Source organism: Phascolarctos cinereus, unplaced genomic scaffold, assembly GCF_003287225.1.
Source record: "Phascolarctos cinereus isolate Bilbo 61053 unplaced genomic scaffold, phaCin_HiC Scaffold_726;HRSCAF=1367, whole genome shotgun sequence".
Lineage (NCBI taxonomy): Eukaryota > Metazoa > Chordata > Mammalia > Diprotodontia > Phascolarctidae > Phascolarctos > Phascolarctos cinereus.
Genome location: NW_027556098.1, coordinates 89,201,041 through 89,224,888, shown reverse-complemented (window position 1 = coordinate 89,224,888; position 23,848 = coordinate 89,201,041). Strand labels below are relative to the sequence as shown.

The 23,848-nt window shown below is 39.9% G+C and overlaps 1 protein-coding gene across 5 annotated transcripts in view; it reads right to left on the bottom strand.

Annotated features, from left to right (window-relative positions):
• Window positions 1–23,848, bottom strand: part of NFKBIZ (NFKB inhibitor zeta) — a 48,190-nt gene that overhangs the window by 7,876 nt on the left and 16,466 nt on the right. For 2 of the 5 annotated variants that reach the window (XM_078146666.1, XM_078146667.1), the window contains exon 1: window positions 2,244–2,640. The exons of 1 other annotated variant lie outside the window; for it this stretch is intronic. In XM_078146666.1, the coding sequence (XP_078002792.1) occupies window positions 2,244–2,547 (304 nt within the window). In that variant the 5' untranslated portion in view covers window positions 2,548–2,640. Of the gene's footprint in view, window positions 1–2,243; window positions 2,641–23,848 lie in introns of those variants that run through there. 2 more of the 5 variants (XM_020999910.2, XM_020999911.2) reach the window with 1 other exon arrangement.

Sequence of the window (23,848 nt, the reverse complement as noted above, 5' to 3'; positions counted from 1 at the left end):
TGAACTTCTAGTAAGCCTCAGTACCCTCATCTATAAAATGGGAACAATAACAGTTGTCTATTTCACAAGTTTCTTTTGATTTAAAAATCAAATGAGCATTTATTTATATACACACACACACATATAGTATATGTACATGTATGTGTATATGTGTGTATATGTATGTATATGTGTACTATGTATATATACACATACACTTTAAGGCTTGCAAAGTATACACACACACATATACACATCCATATACGTGTGATGTGTATAAATGTTAGCTATTATTATTGTTGTTAGCTCCTGACTCCATACCATCACCATCACACACCACTTCCAAACACACACACACATAATCTCAAAGCTTTGAGGAATAAAAAAATTGCTTTTCTCTCACAAAAATGGGGGGTGATAACCCCAGACCTAAGTTATCTGAGAAACAGCACATCGTGGGTCTCTGCCTCTCAAATCCTAACTCTCTGTAAAACAGGAACAATAAAGTTGGTAAGGATTAAAGCTATTTTATTAGTTAACACTTTGTGGGTTCTTCAAACAAAGGCTATATGTTCTAAAGATTAAAAAGTCTGGCATTTCCACCCTACAAGTCAGGCAAAATAGACATTTTCCAGGGATCTCAATTTACAAAAACCTTAGATTTGTGTCCTAATAATTTTTTTAAAAACACTCTTGAGGATTTCCCCTCCTAAAAATTTTTTTCAGAATCATCTGTTGGTCTTCCTAGTAAAAAGGAAATAAGTTGTTGTTTTGGAACTTGAGCCAAAATGTTAGAAACAGAAGATGAGTTCAGTGTTCCACTTATGACCACTTGTGTCATAACCTCTTAGATCTGTTGTTCATTAAATAAACAAGCAAAAAAGACAGGAAGTGGAACATTTTAGGCACTTGATTTGAAGAAGGGAGAGGGAAAGGGAAAAAAAGAACAGAGGACTGGAAGTGGGTAAATGGAGTTCATGAGATTACTTTGTTAAGCTTTGAAATGCCACAGGAGGTTACACACAAAATCTGATATGAAAAGTTTTAGGGACTAAGGCACACCAAGGCATGGCAGCAGCCAAAATCGGAATAAGAAATAACCGAAAAAGGAAACTATGAAAATGGCTTGACCCAGACATAGTAATGAAAAAGACTCTAAATTCCATAATCCAAAGATTCTTACTCCTCCTATCAGTATTACACTAGCTGAGTAATAGAACTGTATTTGAAGATATCCCAATTTGGATACTGCTGGCCTTTCCACATTCTATTATGGGCCTCAGTTTTCTCATCTGTAAAATGAGGGCACTGAACTAGTTAATCTCCAAGATTCTGTCCTGATATAAATACTATGATCCTACTAGTTAACATAACCATAGTTTATTACAACAAAAATCAACTGAGTGGTTTTAAAGACAAGACTCTCAAACGAAAAATATGCCACATTCAAAAAAATGATAAAGCCAACCAAAAATTTCAATAGACCCAGTGGGGGAGGGAGAGATTGGGGGGGAGGGTAGAATGCCAAAACAAGTTTGTAAGAAACTGACCAGAAATTGTTTTTAAAAGGTTACAAACACTAAGACTGATATGACATCTTTAATTCTCCTAGAAGACATAATTGCCACCTCCTCCTTGCCTCCCTCCTCAAAAAAACCGAAAACTAGTTTCACTTAGAAAACAAAAAGAAAGCTGAACTGATTTATTACTACAGGACTGACAGATAGAGGAAAGCATTCTAGATCAAATTCATAATTAAAAGAAACAGAAGTGTTTAAATCACTGTAAGTCACTCTGTTACTAAGTAACTTAGTAAATCTCACCTTTCAACTGAGCTAGAATATCCCAAATCTGTCACAATTACATCATAAATGGAAATACATCACTGTATTACTTTATAATTTTGTTCTTTATAGTTTTCTAAATGTTGTACTTACATGTTTTTATGGCAATTTAGAAAAACACAAGACCTTCACTGCACAAACCAATCCAGTAAAATTCCTGATCCCTCTCCTATTCTCTCATTGCAGCATCCAAAAAACTGAAAATGACAACTCTGTTAGCTTGGCCAGTCACTTCCCCGCTCATTTCCTGGGCTCAGTTTCCCCCAACTTAGCTGAGGCTAAACTATTACTGATCTCTATCAAAGATGATGCCCACAGCGCACCCCTCCCCTCCACCCCCTCCGCCTCCTCGGCTCTCGGGCCACCCCCGCCCGCGGACGCCCCGCAGAGAAGGGATGCCATCCCAAGGACGCGGGCTACCTTGCACACGGTCCGCGCGGGGGCCCCCTCTGGCCCGGGACTCTCCAGGGGCGCTGCAGGAGGAGGCCGAGGAGACCGAGGAAGAGGAGGAGAAGTCGGAGGAGTCCGAGCCGGGGGAGCCCGGCGTCGAGTGGCTGGACGACAAGAAGCTGGCATCGCTCGGCCCCACGGCCGCGGACGGGGGCGACCCCCCGTAGAAATAGGCCAGGTTGAGGGGGCTGGTCATTAGGCCGCCCTCGCCGGCCGCGCAGTCTAGCAGGCCTTCCCCGCCTCGGCTGTCCTCCTGCAGCTTGTCCACGATCATGCTCGCTGGCAGACCACGCGTCGCTCTGGGTGTGTCCCCCCCACTCGCTCCCCTCCCACGCACTGCCCCCCGCACCAGTGGGCCGAAGGACACAGACTCGGGCTGCGCTGGGGCTGCGCTGGGAGCACGACGCGGCGCACGCTCTCGCACGGGTTAGTTCGGCTGGGCGCGGCGTACAATGCCCCCAGTATATAGACGGGCGGGGGACCCGGGAAGTGGGTGAGGGGCAGCCGGCCCGCCCGGACGAGCCTGCCCATTGGGCGGCCGCGGCGGGACGACAGCCCGGCGGCTCCTCCTCCGGATGCACAGCAGGTTTCCAGTAAAATGTACAGGATGAGGCAATGCTCCCCCTCCGCCCTCATCCCCGGCCCGCCCCGTCGGGGCCCCGCCCAGCCCGGCTCCGCCTGGCCTCGGACGGGTTCCAGCTCCAAGCAGACCTCGGCTTTGACCTCCACCTGGCCCCCGCAGTCCTACACACCGCCCCCTACCTTTACTGCCTATTCACTGCCCTCTCTCCTTTCCCCAGGCTGCAAATGCGCTCCCCTCCCCCAACTTGGCACGAACTCCCAAAGCGGGAACTGGGCAGGGCAGCTTACAGAAGGGTGGGGTGGGAGCCAGCCGGTCCCATTTTCCCTCCTGCAGCCCGGCGGCCCTTGGAGAGGGAAGTCGTGTTCCGCTCGGCCTCTCCCCGGAGTCTTTGGGGCGGGGAGCGAGTCCAACCCTGCCCTCCGCCCGGCGGCCAGAGCTGGGGCACGTTCACGGAGCTCCTGCCCTGCGCTGGGCACTCCCGTGGCCCAGGCTCGGAACAATGCTGCTCCCTCCTCTCCTCTGCCTCAAGTGTTAACTGCCTTCCTCCAAGTCTCAGCTCAAATCCCTCCTGCACCAGGACTCAGTTTCCCGGGTGCTGGGCCTTCCTCATGGAGAACCTTCCAAGCTCCCACCCTTCATCCCCACCCTGAGATTATCTACCAACTACTCAATAAATCTTGCACTTACCTAGTTATTTACTTGCTAACTCTCCCATTAGAAAGTGAATATCTTGGGAGCAGGGACTATTTTGTGTCATAACGCTCAGCCCTGAGTCTAGCACTCGGCAAGAACTTAATAAATGCTTTTTTGTTCAATTGATTGATTGGCATTAGCAACGTCCTTACTTTTGAGGAGTTGACAATCTACCAAGATACGTACAGAAGTGCATCCAATATCGGTATATTGTGTGACAAAGACAAGGAATACGTCCTGGAGGAACCAGAAAAGACAGTCATGGAGAATAAGGCACCTGAACTGGGCCATGGTTAAGAGAAAAAATGTCAGCACCTGGCAATGAAGAGGTAGTGTCCTCAGGCCATTAGAGACAGCATACAGCAATGCATGGAGGGAAAAGGGGACCGAATGAGGTGGAGACCAGCAGAGAAGCTGGCTGTGATGTACAGTGATTAAAGGAAAGAATAATTCAAAATAAAGACTGGAAAGACAAGTTGTTGCCAGATCAGGAAGGACCAGTAATGTCAGGATGAAGAGTTTATATTTGATCCTAGAAGGAATGGGGAGCCACTGACAGCTGTCTTTTTTGTTTTTATTTGTTTTGGGAGGTGGAGGGATGCCACGGTCACAATGTCTAGTACAATAGTCAAAGCCAGAGGTGATGAGGGCCTATGCTAAGGAGGAGGTAGTCCGAATCAAAAAGAAGAAGAAATGTTTGAAAAATGTGAAAATAGAATTAACAGGATTTAGTAATTGACAGGATGAAGAGAAAGGCAATGGAATAAGCCTTTTTAAAGCATCTATGTGTCAGGCACTGTACTAAGCACTTTACAAATATCTCATTTGAGAGGGGGTGGGAGTGGGGGTGGAAGATGGGGGTTGAAAAAGAAAACTTACAAGTTTTGATCCTGGATGACTAAATAAGGAAGATGAACAGGTTAGGGGGAGGGGGAAATGATCAGTTCAATTCTGAACCTACTGAAGTTAGGTTACCAGTAGAACACCCTGGTAGAGCTATCCAGCAACCATGTGGAAATTCAGATTCTAAGTTCCTAGAGGGAAGGGACAGTGTTTTTGATTTGTCTTTATATCCCCACTGACTAGCACAATATCTTGAAAATAGGAGGCATTCAGTAAATATATACCTGATTGGAATGAGAAAGATTGGGGCTGGATGGGAACCATCTTCATAGAAGTGATCACTGAAGTCTTGGGAGCTGATGGGATTATCAAAGGAGAGAGAGACAGAAAGAAAGAGATAAGCAGAAGGAAGGAGAGATGGACCTAAAGGGAAAAGCCAGAGAAAAAAATGAGAATATATACAACAGGGGTTCTGAACATTTTTTGTGTCCTGGACACCTTTGGCAGTCTGGTGAAGCTCTGGACCCCTTCTCAGAACAATTTTTTAAAATAAGTAACTCAAGTTCCCAAAGCCTGCTAGTTTGGGACTCTCTCCTCATTGATGGAGATCAATGCGCAAGCACCCGTGTGAAGGTCATGGTGGAGGTATAGATGGTGAGAGTGGGAGAGAGCGGAGTGAGCCTCTTCAGTCTCTTCCAATGTCTTGATTTTTGGGCTTGTTAGTTGCTTCCAGAACTTCTGGCTTCCAGCTTCAAGAGAGAAGATGGGCAATGCCAACCTGTACTTCTGCCCCACCCTTCATACAGGTGCAGGGCGCTGATCTGCACCAATAAAGAGAGCATCCCTTATTAATGGGCTTTGGGACTCGGCTTACATTCACATACAATCAAATGAATAGGAATATAATAAAAACTTACATTGAAATAGTTGTAAAAAAATTTAAGGTGCACGGACCCCAGTTTAAGAACCCTTATACAGAGAGACAAGGCCCAAGCCTTATGAAATCTTCGTGTTTAGTTTAGAAAAAGAAGGAAAGAGGCAGGAAGGAAGAAAGGAAGGGAGAAAGAAACGAAGGAAGAGAGAAAGGAAGAAGGAAAGGAGGAAGAAAGGAAGGAGGAAAGTGGGAAGGAAGGAAGAAAAGGAGAGAGGGAGTAGGAAACAAAAAAGCATTTATTAAGCACTTACCACGTGCCAAGAACTGGGCTAATCACTGGAGATACAATAGCAAAAAGAAAGTCTCTACCCTCAAAGAGCTAAATTCTAATGAACAGAAAACAACATGCAAAAGGAGGGAAGGAATAAACATTTATTAAGCTCCAACTGTACGCCAGACTTGTGTCCAACACTTTACAAATTCAGATGGAAGGGAAATGAAAGTACTATGGGCAGGACATGGTCTTGAAGTCCAGAAAGTCAGGAGCAAGCCTGGGAGGAGAATAAAGGCATTCAGGCCTAGGCCCTTCTACAAAATGGAGGCTCCAGAAGGAACTTACCAAAGGGAGAAAAAGGAGAGGAGAGACAGGGCAGGGATATTCCAGGGTGAGGTTGTAGGTTACTCCAGGGAAAAGAGGCCCCAGGAGGAGCCTGCAATAGAAGGGGCATGGTTTTCAACAAAGGAACAGGACTAGGAAGAGAATGAAATCCTTGTATTTAGAGAGTGGAAAGAGAATGAAATCAGCAATGTTGGCAGAGGAGGAGTGTCTAGAGATAGGATAAGGCCTAGGAGAGAAAATCTCACAGAAACCAAGAGAAGGGAGAGTATCCAGAAATAGAAAACAGAGTAAAATATAGCCATTAGGAGGTGATTGACAGCAGCTTCAATAGAGCGGTGGGTCAGACTGCAAGAGACTGAAGAGTAAGTCAGTGAATAATGATAAAGTGACAGCAATAATTTGTAAACTATAAAGCATCCTGAAAAAAAAAGTACTGGACTTAAAATCAAACATTCCTGGGTTTGAGTCCCAGTTCTAACATGAGCTAAGTGTATTGGTATGAAGAAATCATTTCACCCACTTCAGTTGCCATATCTGTAAAATGAGGATAAAAATACTTGCACCACAAATTTCTCAAAGTTATTGTGAGAAAAACCCCACATCATAGGACTTGGATGACCCTCATTCCAGCTGTCATGCTACATAACTGTATGGGAAGTGTCTCTTAAAAGAACAGAAGATGATTTTTGCAGGGTAAATATAGGATATCCCAAAAGTCTTACAGTAATTTCAAGCCTTAAAATTGCACTAAGACTTTTGGGACATCCTGTATTTCCTCATTTCTCATGCCCTGCGTCATCCTGCTTTCATGACCACTTCATACCTCCCTACCCCCCAATTCTTGTCCATCTTGGTAAAAATCTGAAATAGATACATGCAAAATACATGTAGTATTGCATAATTTTACTAAGGTACTACAGTAGACTTCAATTTAAATTTCAATAGCATTCATTAAACATATATATTTTGCATTCATCTACTCTTAGCCTAGGAAACAAAACAGGAATTAAAAACCCAGAAAGAAGCCAAATAAGACATACAGTACTTTCATTTTTAATTGTTTTCCCCATTAACACCTTGTATGTAATATAAAAGGCCAATTCAGTCAGTTAGGCTAACCTATTCCTGAACACGAATATTTTCTATAGCAGGGATCTGCTCATCCTCCTCAAAGACCTCCCCACTCCACCGTTAAACAATTCTAATTGTCAGCAAATTTGTCCTTTTATTAAATCTAAATTTGTCTCTTTGCAACCACTGTTCCTAGTTCTGCCTTCTGGGACTAAAGAGGATATGTGTATTCCTCCTCCCATGTGAGATCTCTTCATCTACAGGAAGAAAGCTGTCACATCCCCACTAAATCTCTTTACTCATAGTCAAAGATATTTTTGATATTTAAAATTAACTTCTAAAAAAAAAAAAGAAGATATTTCCCTCCCAAAGTACTAATTGGCTTATCAAAAGGTAGTATCTCAGAACTGTGGCATATGTTGAATTCAACAAAGAAAGAAGAATGTAATCAAAGAAAACTTCAACTTTTTAGCATAAACAGACAAATACATGATAAGAAAAAGAGGTACTTTTTGTTACTCAAAACATTCTAATCAAGGTCCCCTGAGCATTTATTTATGAATGTTAGTTGATATTGATTCAGCAAAGAAAAGCAAATTAGTAAAATATCTGACATCACAGTCTATGTCATGGTTAGCAAAAGATATTTGTACCTTGTAAAAGCTGACTAAATCATCTGTTTCTTTGCCACTGATAATGGTCATTATTATCCTAAACAAGAGACTGAAGAAAATCCTTTGGCAGTCAATTAGTTGTGTACTCTTTGCAGCAAAACATGAATGCCAACTGGTGGTCAGAGTCAATAGTACAGTTTTCTAGTACATTTTTCCAATCTAGTTCTTTCCCCCATAATAGCCTTTGAAGCCACTTACCATGCTTCATTACACAGCTGAATTAACAATAGGTTGGCCTATATCAGAACACTCCTCCCTAGTGTTGTCATTATAACGCTAAGGGATGCAATCCTACTCAGGCATATAAAGGTATATATACAGACACTTCTCACTTTATGTAAATTTGCATTATACAAATTCGACTTTAAAGAATTCTGAAAGAATGGATGGTTCCAAATACTTCAAGATTTTTAAAAGTCCAAAAGCTAGTTGAGGATAATATTGCTTGCTATCATCAGATACATAAGGGGAAAAAAGAAAGACACTGTCCAAACATCTCTCGATACCTTTGTAACCAACCACCAGTGACAAAGGCTAGGTGCAATGGGTGTGGAAGGGGCAGCATACTGCACACCCATGTTAACTTTACTATATAGTACTATGCACACTTTATCATTAACTTTACCTCTCATTTCACATCTACTTATTATCATAGTACAGTATTTAATGTCTGCATTTTAGTATATTTTATGACCTGCATAAAAGTATTATTTTTGTGTGTACCATTGTTATGGAAGCTAAGTGAAGTGGGCAGGTAGGGGCAAATTTGCATCATGTAAAAAATTACATAGAGGTCTGTGGAACAGTCCACTTATATAAAGCAAGAACTGTCTATAGGTGGTTTATTGGGTGCAGACTATGATGTACTAACCTTTCAAGGGTTCACAGAAATGTCTCAATAGCCCTTCCTTGTAGGAAAGCGTACAAAGAAGACCCAAACAAGGAAAGATTGCTCATTTTATAAGCTCATACGCTAGACAGTCCCTCCAACATCCCTTAAATTTCAACGTAGTAAGACCTGTCCACAAAGGACTAAAGATGTTCCCTTTTTCCTCATTTGGTTCCATGGCTACATGATCCAAATAAACTATGTGTCTGGTAGAGTTCAGTCCAAGAAGTAGTGCTACCTTTACTTCACAATCGCTTCACAATATTCCATCCTGCTAACACAGCAATAAATGAATCAGAGAATCTCAGAGTTGACAGAACCTCAGAGGTCAGTGAGCCTAACCTGTCCTAGAACATGAATCCCATCTATAGCACAATCTATAAAGGATCATCTGGCTCCTCCTCAAAGACCTCCAGTCATCGGGAACTTTCTGTCTTCCAAGAGGCAGCCCACTCCACTGTTAGGCAGATCCAATTGTCAGCAAATTTTTCCTTGTATTAAATCTCACTTTCTCTCTTTGCACCTATTGCTCCTAGTTCTGCTCTCTCAGATCAAGGAGGATATGCCTGTTCCTCCTCACATACAAGATCCCTTCGTCTATAGGAAGAAAGCTATCACATCCCCACTAAATCTCCTGTGATCCAGTTTAAATATCTCCATTTCACTCAACCAATCCTCATACTGCAAAATGGTACAATAAAAAAGGTGCTGGGTCCAGAGTCGGAAGACTTGGGTTCATTTTTTGGCTATGGCACTTACTGCCTATGTTATTAGGCAAGTGGCTGAACTCTCAGGGCTTCAATTTCCTCATCTATAAAAAGAAGAAGTTGGACTAGATAAGCTCCACACTCCATTCTAAACTCTAAACCAATGGCCCTATTATCTCAAGGACCTTTACTATCTTGATCACACTCCTCTGGACAGTCTCCAGCTTGTTAACATTCTTCCTAAAATACAATGCCCAGAACTGAACACACTCCAGCAATGCTCTGAATAGAGGAGAATGCACTGATCTTATTACCCCCCTAATTCTAGCTACTGTGGTTTGTTTGTTGCAACTCAAAATTAAACTCCAAATACACAGTTATCTACCTTATCCCTTTGTTTATGGAATTGCAACATTAAGACTTTCCTTAGTCAAATCAAGGTCTGTAAATAAGTGTTGATCAAACATCTACTATTTGCCAAATACTTTGTTAAGCTCAAGGGATACAAAGAAAGGCTAAAAACAGTCCCTGCTGCCAAGGATCTCACAATCTAAGTGGGGAGACAACATGCAAAAAACCAGGTACAAACAAGATATACATGGGATATATTGGAGATAATCAACAGACAGAAGACACTAAAATAAAGGGAGATGAGGAAAGGCTTCCCGTAGAAGGTACAATTTAAGCTAGGGCTTGAAGGAAGCTAGGAAAACCAAGAGGTGGCAATGAAGAAGGCAAAAATTCCAGTCATGGGAGACAGCCAGAGGGAATGCCTGGAGCTGAGAGATGGAGTCTTGTTCGTGGAAAAGCCAGAAGGCCAGAGTCCCTGGATTGAAGAGCATGTGAGAGGGAGGCATAATATATGAAAAGATTTGGGGGGAGGGGCAATGTTTGCAGGCAATAAAGAGTTTTGAATGGCAAACAGGATTTTCCATTTTATCCTGGAGGTGATAGGGAGCCACTGGAGTTTATTGAATAGGGAAGTGGAATGGTCATACCTTAAGGAAAATCACTTTGACAGCTGAATGGAAGATAAACTGGACTGGGGAGAGACTGAAGCAGGGAGACCAACCACCAACCTATTACAATAATTGTCCAGGCATGAGGTGAGGAGGACCCGGACCAATGTGACAGCAGTGTCAGAGGAGAGAAGGGGGCATATACAAGAAAGACTGTGGAGGTAAACTCAACAGGCTATGTTGTAATTAGAAAATATTAATACACTGAACATATATATGAGATGCATGTTGAAAATGAAAATTATGATTAGCCTTAGCCTGATGATCTAATGTTCAGAGTTCTATTATAAAATAAATAAAATTCCAAATTAAAGAACACACCTGCTTGAGGTATGACTAGATTTTTCTATTGCATCTTTCCTGAGATTGTATATAAAGCAGTGTAGCAAACTCTTTACTCTTCAATTGGGTGCTTCCTGGCCTTTAGTTTACAAAAATGAAGCTTAGGCATAATAGTGGTCACTGTGTCCAAGAGCCTTGATTTTATCTGTGTGCATGTTCCCTCCACTGATGCAGATTACATCCCCTTCTTGTGCCCCTCCCCACCCATCCCCCCATGGGAAAACAAAAGAGGCTATGTGACTTAGTGGATGATGTGCTGGGCTTGGGTCAAGAAGCCCCGGTTTCAAACTGTGCCTCCTACACTTACCTGCTGTGTGGACATGAGCCCCTAGTTTCCCTATCTATAAAATGGGGATAATATCATCTATTTCACATAGTCATTGTGAAGCTCAGTGAGATGATATATGAAAAAGCTTTGAAAGCTTTTAGGCACTATGTAAATAGCGATTATTACAGTTAGGTGGTCTCAGGAAAGTCAAGAAGCCTCCTTGAGCCTCAGTTTCTTTATCTTTAAGATGGGGATAATAATTACACTAAGTAGCTCACAGAGCTGTTTTGAAAATCAATGAAATAATCTATATAAAAGCACTTGGTAACTGGGAAGTGCCATACAAATGTCAAACTTTACTATTATTGTTACCTGTATTAAGAAGGTAAAGGTTAAGTTTGTCTTCAGGATCTCATCTTTCTGAAGTTCTCCATTTGTATCCTACATACACACACACATACACACACACACACACACACACACACACACACACACACACACACTTGCTACTGGCTGGCCCTTTTCTCATGCTGCTCACTACAACCTTCCCACCCTGCCAGCACCAGCTGATGTTCACCAACTCCGTGAGGAAGGCTTAGAGAGCAAATGATTCCATGAAGTCCTTGTGCAAACAAAGCATCACTTTGTGGCCTGGGAGCTCTATGGAATCCATGCCTGTCTTCCTTGCTTACTCATTGTTTCCTGGCTTGGCTAACTAGTTATGGTTCCTGTCCTAATGCTCTTAGCACTTTCTTCCTGGTGTTCCGTACTACACTGAATGGACTGGTCCCTAATCAAAGATCATGGTTGAGATTTGGTAAACATTCCCTGCTTTTGGATCATACAGTCATTTTAGAGACTTAGAAGGCTCTTAGAAGGCATATAGAGCCCATTTGATATATAAAGAAACTAAGGGGGGCAGCTAGGTGGCGCAGTGGATACAGAACCCACCTTGGAGTCAGGAGGACCTGAGTTTAAATCTGACCTCAGATCAAACACTTGACACTTACTAGCTGTGTGACCCTGGGCAAGTCACTTAACCCCAAACTGCCTAAAAATTAAAACAATAAAAATTTTAAAAAAGAACTGATTGTTAAATTTAAAAAAAAAAGAAACTAAGGCATGGAAAGATTGGGTGACTAACCTAGAGTCCAGAGCTAGAAAAGGTCTGAGACAGGATTTAAGCTCAGGTCTCTCTGACTCCAAGTCTAACTAATACCTTATTCCTTCTTTGGTATTTCTTACCCTTCCCTACTCATTCAGACTCAGACTCTTAATGCCCTTTAGATCTTGACAATATTATTTGTACTTCTTCTGTGCCACCTTCCTTATATCTCAATTCTATTTCTCTCTTTCTAGTCCCTCCTTACCAACAAGATGGTGGGAATTATGCTTTTCTTTCTGGAGCTGCCAGTAAAGGATGGCTAATTACCTGATAAAATAGCAAAAGTTCAGCCTCAAATATCAGCCTGGAGACAACAAGAGGTAACCTGATAAGCTATGCTGTGCTTACCATGGCTGGAGGATGCAAGCCTTCATGGACAAGTAGTAATTGTTAAAGAAGAAATTAACTGAATTAAAATAAGTCTGAGATTCTACTTCATGCCTATCAGATTGGCAAAGATGACAAAAAGGGAAAATGATAAATGTTAGAGAAGTTATAGGAAGACAGGCATACTGGTGTATTGTTCATAGAACTATAAATTGGTCCAGATATTCTAGGAAGCAATTTGGAACTATGTTCAAAAAGTCATTCAACTGCGCATATCATTTGGCCTGGCAATACCACCACTGGGTCTATACCCAAAGAAGATTCAAAAGAAGGGGAAAAGAACCACATGTACACAAATATTTACAGTAGCTCTTTTTATTATAGCAAAGAACCTGAAACCAATGGGGTGCCCATCAATTGAGGAATGGCTGAAGAAATGGCATGTGAATGTAAATGGAACACTTGTTACACTGTGAGAAAGGAACCTGGAAAGATTTGTATTTATTAATGGTGAGTGAAGTGAGCAGACACAGGAGAACAACTTACACCATAACAACAGCATTATAAAGAAAATCACCTTGGAATAACTTAAGAACTCTGACCAATACAGTGACCAGAGCTCCAGAGGACCCCTGATAAAGCATGCTCTCTACATCCTGGCGGAGGGGTGATATTCCCTAGGTGCAGAATGAGACATACATTTTTGGATATGGCAAATGTGTAGATTTGTTTTGTTTGGCTCTGCTGAAAGAAAAGAAGAAAGAGAGACAGAGAGAGAGAAATGGAGGGAGAGAATGAGGGAGGGATGAAAAAAGAAAGAGAGAAACAGAGAGAGAGGAAGAAAGAAAGAAGGGAAGGAGGAAGGAAGAAAGGAAGGAAGGAAGGAAGGAAGGAAGGAAGGAAGGAAGGAAGGAAGGAAGGAAGGAAGGAAGGAAGGAAGGAAGGAAGGAAAGGGATGCTTAAGTTCTCAAGGGAAGAAATCCAAACTAGAAATACCATATGAAAACATCCTCCATCACTAATAATTAGAGAAACAAAATTAAAACAACTCCAAGGCTCTATCTCACGCCATCAGATTAGCAAAAGTGATTTTTAAAAAAGAGTGACAAATGCTGGAAGAACTGTAGGAAAGCAAGCATATTGTGCATTGTTGGCAGGATTATAAATTGCTTTAGCCATTGGAAAGCAATCTGAAACTGTGTCACTAAACTGTGCACATTCCTTGACCTAGCTCTACTAGGACCAGGACTATATTTGAAAGAGATCAAAGGAAAAGGATCCATATACACAAAAAATATCTGTAGCTACATTTTTTGTGACAACAAAAAACTGGAAACTAAGGGAGTGCCCATCAATTGGGAAATGGAATACTGTTTGCCATAAGAAATGATGAAACAGATGATTTCAGAGAAACTGAGAAGAGTGGTACGAACTAATAGAGAGTAAAGTAAGCAGAGCTAGTAGAACAATTTATACTATAACAATATTATAGAAAAAACAACTTTATAGACTTAAGAACTTTGGCCAATGCAATGACCAACCATGATTCCAGAGGACTGAAGAACTGTGCTATTCACCCCCTGAAACAAATGTGATGGATCCAAGAGAAAGTAAGAGACACAAATTTTTGCACACGGACAATGGGAAATTTGTTTTGCTAAGGCTATGCATATTTGTTGAAAGGGCCTTTTTTTTCTTCTTTTTTTATTCAGTTGTGGGGAGAGGTAGGCAGGAAAAAAAAACAAAAAAAAGAAAGAAAGTGATTGTATTTTCATACAGCGGATTTGATGACCCTCATCTGTGCAAGGCCCAGTAAGTCTCCCAAGGAAAGTTTCAGGGTGCCTACAAGCTATCAAGGAATGGGGTGCCTGGGAAGAAGGCCTCCCAGGGTTCCTGAAATCACACTCCCTAGCAACCTTCTAGTCTTCCTGTGTACAACTCCCTGGCCTGCACTTGTATTAGCAAAGTATAATTTTTTTGGTTTGGTTCTGACCCATCGTTGATGTATGGAATTACTAGTAAAGACACTTCTTTTACCAATATAAATCTGCAACTGCTCTGTAATTTATATTATTAGAAAATTACCCGGGACAATGATCACCTCAGCAAAGTCACACCCAGTATCTATCAGAGACAGCAGCTGAACATAGCTTTCTGACTTCCAAGATGAACCCTCTAGGCACTATAATAGTTCAGACTAAAAAAATATCCTAAAATAATTTCTATTTTCTCTTAGATATCATGTCAAACTCCTTCAGTTATGGCTTCAAACCTCCTCTCAACCGAGGAGAAAATTTTAAATTAGGAAATCAGGCTAATTTGTGTTAAATACATTTAATAACAACTTGCATTCATAAATGATGGGTACATGAGTTTGTGTTCAGTCGTGTTTGACTCTTCCTGACACCAACTGCGGTTTTCATGGCAAAGATACTGGAGTGGTTTGCCATTTCCTTCTCCAGTTCATTTTATAAATGAGGAACCGAGGCAAACTGGGTTAAGTGACTTGCCCAGTGTCACTCAGTAAGTGTCCAAGGCTGGACTGGAACTTGTGAAGATGAGTCTTCCTGAATGGAAGCCCAGTGCTCCATCCACTGCACGCTTAGCTATGTATAAGTACCTACATATAGTAGGTACCTAATAAGTTCTTATTGATTGACTGGTTGAGATATAATATACATATATGTCTGTGCATACATACATACATACATAACAATTTATGCTTTTCAAAGAATGTCCTTGTTATTACTTTCTCCTTTATTTTTTGCATTTGCTCCAACTCCCAGCAATAAGATAAAGATCTGTGAAATTGAATAAGAAGCCCAGCAGTTAATCACCCCCTATCTTGAGTTAACTAGGATAAAATAGTCTAGTTCTTTATCTTTAAAATAAAATCATAATGTTTGAGAGATTATGATGGATTTCTTTCTCCAGTTTACTCACTGACTCTACCTGCCTGAAACCGTTTCCTCATCTCGGAAAAGGGAAGTTGGATTAGGATAACAGGTTCAATGCTGGAAGGAATTTTGGACATTATCTAATCCAACACCTTTATTTTACAAAGGAGGAAAGGAGGCCCAGAAAGGGAAAGAAAATTGCCCAAGGTCACACAAGCAGTTAAGTAGCAGAGTTGGGACTGAAAACCAGCAGCTCTTCTGACTGCAAATCCAATAATCTCACCACCAATCACATTATAATACCTGAGGGGATCTCTAAGGTCACATTCCAAACTAACATTCTATGATATGAATATAAAGATATTTATTTTAGTTTTCAGCTATTATAGAAGTAGATTACCTGTTTCATAACTGACTCTGGAGTCAGAGGAGCTAAATTCAATCCCACTTGTGACTTCATGGGCTAGAATAAATCATTTAACTGTCATAGGCCTCTGCTGCCTTATCTGTAAAAATGAGGACATGGAACTAGATGTGTTCTGAGGTCCCTTCCATTTCTATATCTCTGAGCCAATATGGGTCAGGCCACTGGTAAAGAGAGTTGATGGTTGAAATGCTTTGGAAAAAAAATCTCTGCTTTGGGATAAGAGGGTACAAGGTTTGCTTGCACTAGGCCGTCTCTGGTAAAACTATGCTGCATTACTTTTGTGAAATCTTCCTTCAACGTTCCATGATTGCTAATCAGGTACCATTTCCTGACCACGCCCCAGTATAATTTGACTTCTGACATCAGAGATGGGAAAGCAATAAACCTGAGACACTGCGCCTCCCTATAAAACCCTTGGGCCTCACCTGTTCCACAGCTGACCCAGAGGCAAGCTGCTCTGGTTTGCCCAAGGGTGTCTACATGGGTGGATGAGCTTTGTACCCATGCAGAGCCAGTGTTCAGGTTAACTGTGCTGCCTAATTTGGGAGGTGTCACCTCCTAATCCCAGTGTAAGGGTTTGGCAAGCCTCCCTAGTGGAGAAGGTGAAGTTCAAGCGATCTTCCATGCAAATGGAAGGAATCACCACAGATTGGAAACTGAGCATGCCAAAGGTAGACTAGAAGCCTCTCTTCAGGATTATCATTAAATCTTCTGTTCCTCTTACTGTAAACCCAGAGACTACAAATTACTGCAATGGATTAGGACACCAGGTTGGAGATAAAAATCCATCACAAGCATCCGTTCATTCTTAAAAGTCAACTGTTGAATCTGGTATGACTATTGAATCTGAGGTGAATTGGGAGTCAAAGCAAAAAAAAAAAGCAAGTAAATCAACAACAACAAAAAAAAACCAACAAAACAGGGACTGCAGCTTGTTATCTTTGCCTTCTGACCCCCAGGACCCAGCACAGTGACTTACTCAAAGTAACTGTTGAATAAAATACATTTTTTTCTCTCCCTTTAAGGTATGCTGAGTGCTTGCTTTATAATAAATATGAAGTAGGTGGGGAAATTTACTATCATACCCATTTTATAGATGAGGAGACTGAGGCTCTGAGCTTAAGTAATTTTCCTATCATCACCCAGAAATCCCTCCTCTTAGATTGTAATCTGCACAAAATGAGGTACCATCTCTGTGTTTTGTGCAAAATAAGCACTTACTAAAATAAAAAAGAGAGAGAGAGAAGAAAGAAAAAAGGCCATTGAAGCATTTTATTAAAAATAGACAGAAGGGAATAGAAGGAATCTCACAGGACAGCTTTGAAAATTACATGTTGAATTTAATATAGTTGTAAAAGGAAAAGCAAGTTCTGCATAACAGAGTTTCAGTTTCCTGTACAAGCAATCCTCTTTTTCTACTTTACCTTTTATATGGAAATGTTCGTTTTATTTTGGTGTTTGTTAAATTCAGATTAAAAAACAAATTTAAAAGTAAGTAGAAATTTAAAAGTTTGTATTTTAATTAAATTTAAGGGTAATTTAATATTGGAATGGGTTAACAGAGGAACATGGAATCTCTTAGTTTTAAAACTGTGTGTTTTTTTATTTGCAAATAGGAATCTCAAAATAAACAGGGTCAGTGACAGAAATGTGAAAAGATGATAATGAAAAGGGGCAGAGGGCATATAGTCTATCTAAATCATCCTGATTCTATCTCAACCATGAGCTTCAGATCTATAGCAGAGAGAAGCATATTATTATATTTTATAAACTTCTCAAAACGTGGTAAAAATGGATCTAGTCCTTTGGTTTTCCCCTAGCTAAAGGAAGTTTTTATTGTTGTTTGGGTGTTTTTCAGTCATGTCTGATTTTTCACGGCCACTTTTCTGGGATTTTCTTGGCAAAGATCCTAGAGTAGTTTGCCATTGCCTTCTCCAGCCCATTTTACAGATGAGGAAACTAAGTCGAACAGGGCTAAGTGACTTGCCCAGGGTCACACAGCTAGTAAGTATCTGAGGTCAGATCTGAATTCAGGTATTCCTGGTCCCGGTGCAGTGCACTATCCACTGCACCACCTGCCTGCCCAAAGGAAGTACAAGCTCTGTTAGCAATCAGCAGTCTATCATGAGATAACTGTCAGTTCATACTGCCTTCCCTACTACGGGAATTGCTGGATAAAACTGATGATGCTCACATTCCAAGGGGGAGGCCAAAGAAAGCTGAATGTATAACCATTTCCGACTATGCTCTAGACCAGTAGTATCTAACTCAGATAGAAACAGAAAACCACATATTTGGAATAGAGTCAAGATGGCAGATTGAGAACAGGTTTCTTTCCAAGCTCTCCCAACATACCTCTCTATAACAACTTTAAAAAAATGCATCTAATCAAATTCTGTGCAGAAAAGCCAACAAAAAGTGATAGTCAATCATTTTTCCATCCCAGAGCTGCTTAGTAAGACAGAAAAAAAGGTCTACAGACATTGTGGTGGAGGCTGCTCAGATATCTGGTATGGTGGAAGTGGCACCATCTATGTGGGCCTTGAAGGTGGTAGCAACAACAGCAGGGGTGGCACTGGAAGACAGTAAGGGGACTGAACACCTGATCAGAAAGAGGTTCCAGGGGATGCCTGTGTTAGCACTGAGTGCAGGTTCAGGCATCATTTGGGGGTTCTGTCACCCATTACCCAGTCCTAGGTTACAGTCCCAGCTCAGAGAGGAGCAGTTTTAGTCATGAAGGAGCAAGGACCCTACCTAGGTAAGAAACAAAGCGCAGACCAGGAGGGCAATGCCAGACCTCTCCCCAGATCATACCACTTTAAAAGCCTAAATTATACAGGCCTCCAGACCTAGCTGTGAAAGCAACATAAAGGGCATAAAAGTCTAAAGCTCAGGTCAGTCTTCTCCCCCAGGATAAGCAGACCCCAACTCTGATATAAAGTCCAAAGAATTAGGCTGAAGAAAAAAAAAAGAGCAAACAAAACCAAAAAAGAACCTAACCATAAAAATCTACTATGGCAACTTGGAAGCTCAAGACACAAACTTAGAAGAAGTGAATGACTTGAAAACCACAAGCAAAGCTTGAAAGCAAAATGCAGATTAGATACAAGCTCAACAAAAAAATCCAAGAAGAACTAAAGGAAGAATTTGTCTTTTTTTTTTTACTAACAGCACAGAAATTATTTTAAAAATCAAATAAGAATAGTAGAGGAAAATTGGTTTAAAAAAGAAAAGAAAAAGAAATTAGACTTATGCAAGAAAATTATGAAAAGATAATTAACAACTTGGTAAAAGAGGCACAAAAAATATTGAAGAAAATAACTCCTTAAAAAGCAAAATTGGCCAAAATGGTAAAAGAGTTACAAAACCTTACCAAAGAAAAAACTCCTTAAAAATTAGAATTGGTCAAGTGGAAGCTAATGACTCCATGAGACATCAAGAAATAATAAAAGAAAGCCAAAAGACTGAAAAAAAAATGGAATAAAATGTGAAATACCTCAGGAAAAAATAACTTCCCTAGAAAATAGAGAAGAAATAATTTTAAGAATTGTAGGGCATAAAAATCTCACAAACAAATGCAAAAAACAGATATATTAAATGTTCCCTTTCAGACCATAATGCAATAAAAATTACATTCAATAAAGGGCCTTGGAAACAGATTAAAATATTATTGGAAATTAAATAATCCAATCCTAATAATGAGTCCAAGAACAAATCATAGAAACAATCAATGATTCAATTAAAGATAATGACAATAATTAGACAACATACCAAAATTGTGTGGTACAACCAAAGCAATACTCAGGGAAATTTTATGTTCTAAATGCTTACATCAATAAAACAGAAAAAGAGCAGATCAACCAATTGGACACTGAACAACAACAACAACAACAACAAACTAGAAAAACAACGAATTTGAAATCTCCAGTTAAACACCAAAATAAAAATCCTGAAAATCAAAGGAGAGAGGAATAAAATTAAAGCAAAAAAAAAATCAGCTATTAAGTAAAACTAGGAGCTGATTTTATGAAAAAAGCAATAAAATGATATACCATGGCCGATCTGATTTTAAAAAGAGTATCAAATTGCCAGCAGCAAAAATGAAAAGGGTAAGTGCATAACCAATGAAGATTAAATTAAAGTAATTACCAGGAGCTATTTTGCTCAGCTACATACCACACACAAAAAAATCTTTACAATCTAAATGACTGAATAATTATAAAAATATAAATTGCCCAGATTAACAGAAGAGGAAATAGAATACTTAAATAACTATTTAAGAAAAAGAAATTGAACAAGCCATACATAAACTTCCTAAGGGGGAAAAAAAAAACTTGGGATCAGATAGATTTACAAGTGGATACTACCAAACATTTAAAGAGCAATTAATTTCAATACTATCTGAACTGTTTGAAAAATAGGTAAAGAGGGAGTCCTACCACATTCCTTCTATGACACAAATATGGTTTTGATGTTTAAACAAGGGAGAGCAACAATAGAGAAAAAAACTATAGTCCAATTTTCCTAATGAATATTAATGTAAAATTTTTAAACAAAATACTAGCAAGAAGATTATAGCAGTTTATCAAAAAGTAATACATTATGAAGGCTAGATTTATACCAGGAATGCAGGGCTGGTCCAATATTAGGAAAACTATAAGTATAATTGACCATATCAATAATAAAACTAACAAAAATCATGTGATTATATCAACAGAAAAAGTTTTTGACAAATAAAACTCCCTTTTCCATTAAAAACATTAGAAAGAATAGGAATAAATGGAGCTTTTCTTAAAATGATAAGTAATATCTATCTACAACTAAGAGCAAGCATTGTCTTTAATGGGATTAAACTAGAAGTCTTTCCAGTAAGATGAAGGGTGAATCAAAGATGTTCATTATCATTATTATTATTTTAAATTGTACTAGAAATGCTAGAATATATGCAACAAGGAAACAAAACTATCTCTCTTTGCAGATGATATAAAGGTTTACTTAGAGAACCCCATAGAGTCAACTAAAAAATAGTTAAAATAATTAATGCCTTTAGCAAAGTTGCAGCATACAAAATAAATCCATACAAATCATTAGCATTTTTATATATTACCAACAAAGCCCAGGGGGAAAAATGACAAAAAGAGAAATTCCATGTAAAATAACTTCAGACAATGTAAAATAATGGGAATCTACCCGCCAAGGCACACACAGAAACTATATGAATACAATTACAAAATACTTCACACAAATGAAAATAGATCTAAATAATTGGAGAAATATTAATTGCTCATGGGTAGGCCAAGCGAATATGATAAAAATGATAATGGTACCTAAATTAATTTACTTATTCAGTCCCATACCAGTTAACTACCAAAGAATTACTTCACCTGGAGGAAAAAAAGGGAATTTATTCAAGGGAACAAATGAAAAGAAAAATGTAAGGGAAGGGGGCATGGCAATACAAGATTTCAAAGTATACTACAAAGTGATAATCACCAAAACAATTTGGTACTAGATAAGAAAAAGAGTGGCTGATCAATGGAATAGATTAAGCACACAACATCCAGAAGCAAATGAACACAGTTACTTAGTGTTTGATAAACTCAAAGATCCCAGTTATTGGGGCAAGAATTCATTATTTAACAAAAACTGTGGGAAAACTGGAAAGTGGTCTAACAACAAAATGGGCATTTGAAAGCGGAAGAGTTACTTATATTGCTGAAAAGAAGATCAAAGACTACTGTTTGGGGTGGATGGGGCAATGACAACTAACAACAGAAAGGGGGTGCTAATCAATGTTTATTTTGCTTGTGTTCTTTGCTAAGAAGAATAACCCTTGGATTTGAAAGGAAAGGATAAATATGACTAATAGGTACTTGAAACCAAAAAATAAGTAGAGAGATAGGAAAACAGCACTAAAAGGACTGAGATGAGCTAGATAACCTGATACGGAAACAATTGACAGCTATGATTATTAGACCATCATTGGTTATTTTTGAAAGATCCTGAAGAATGGGAAAGGTTGTACAGGATTGGAGAAGGACAAATATTCTGATGTTTTTAAACTGAGATTGGTGTGCTTATTATAGGCTGTAGAGCTTGACTTCAATTCCTGGAAAAATTCTGGAACAACTATTATTAAGAAATGACTAATGCAGATCTAGGAAAGGATCAACATGGCTTTATCTTTCCCTCCAAATGCCCTCTTCCAAGATACTCCTTTATTAAGCTTTCCTATTTCTGTCATCTACCACCATTCCTCAGTTATTAATGCCAACATTATCCTCAAATCCTCCCTTTCTTGCATCCCACATATCCAAACAGTTGCTAAATCTTGCTCTTTCTGCTTCTTCTACATATTTCACATCCAATTCCTTCTTTCCATTTACCCTAGTTTCTGGACCTCGTCAACCCTTGCCTAGATTATTGGGACAGCCTATCTGCCTCAAGTTTCTCCCCATTCCAGTCCATCCTGTACATTGCTGCCAAAGTGATCTTCTTCCAGCGTAGCTCTAATATGACACCCCTACTCAACTTGAGTGGCTCTAGAGTAAAACATATTCTCCTCTATTTAGTTTTTTTAAGCCTTTCTCCTGCTAGCCCCAACTATCTTTCCAGCCTCAATCTTTATTTTTCCCTCTCCCACACTTTGCAATCCAGCCAAACTGGCTGTCTTTCTGTTCCTCACATATGACACTCCATTTCCCATCTCTGTGACTGTGTACTGGCTGTTCTCCCATGTCTGGAATGTGCTTCCTCCTCATTTCAGCCTCATAGAACGCCTGCCTTCCTGCAAGACTCAGTTCAAGCATCATCTTCTACAGAAATAGCTCTCAAAGTGTGGTCCAGGGATGCTTGGGGTCCTTGAGATCCTTTCAGGGGATCCACAAGATCAAAATGATTTTTCAAAATATTAAGACATTTTAATTTATAGTATAGTAAATGTCAACAGATATAACCCACATAAACAAAAATTCTTGGGGGGGGGACTCTTCAATAATTTTTAAGAGTATAAAAGGGGTACTGAGACCAAAAAGTTTGAGTATTGCTGATGTAAATCATCCCCTTTCTGGTTACTTTATTCTCCTTCAGCTTTCATAACATTGCTATCTCCTGATCTCCCTACCTATTCGACCATTCTTTTTTCTGTCTCCACAGGGATAACAAAGAGATTCCACTTCTGAACATGGGTAACTAAGTGACATAGTGGAGGGTTGTACCTGCAGTCAAAAAGATGTGAATTCAAATACAGCCTTCTGACACTTGCTACCTGTGTGACCCTGGGCAAGTCTCAACTTCTCTGCCTCGGTTTCCTCATCTGGAAAATGAGGATAATAACAGTACCAATCTTCCAGCTTAAAACTGCACTGAGACTTTTGGGACAATTCGCATAATCACATTTATATACGAAGCCCTGTTAAGAGTATTTTTCCCCTTATCTGATATATCTAAGTCTTCTGTTTGAGCAGAAGCTCTGGTTCCTACCTATCTCTTGGTCATTAGCTTAGCTGGGTTTTATGAAAAATAAAATTTATATTCAATTGTTTCCATAGCAAGATTCATCTGCTTTTCAATAGATTGTCTTCTTTTAATTCTCACCTTATCCTCTTGCTTTAGAAACCAACTCTCGATGAAGATAAGGTACAACTACACTGCATCTCCAATCCAGCATCATAAACTGCGCGCTAGACATTTCCACCCAGATTCCCCGTGAGCATCTCAGACCCAATGTGTCCATTATGGGTCTCAGCATCTTCTCCACCAAAACCACCTTTCCCCTAAACTAGAGGTACCATCATCTGTCCATTCACTCCAGGTCAAAACCTCAGAGTCATCTGAAAATCTTCCCTCTCACTCATCATCCCACTAACTCACTCACGCATCACTCCTGTCAACTCTTCCTCCATACCTCCATGTATCTATCTCCTCTACCTCTCACATGGCCCCCACTTCTTACCTGGACTGTTGCAAGGCTATTCCCTCTCCAGTTCATCCTCCACACAGCTGCTAAAATAATCTTCCTATAGCTCAAGTTAGAAAATGTCAGTTCCCTGCTCAAAAATTTTCAGTGGTTCCCTATTGCCCCTAGGAGAAAATATAAACGCCACAGTTTGGCATATAAAGCCCTTTGCATCTGGATTCAGTCTATCTTTCTAGTGTTATTTCATTTTAATCCCCTT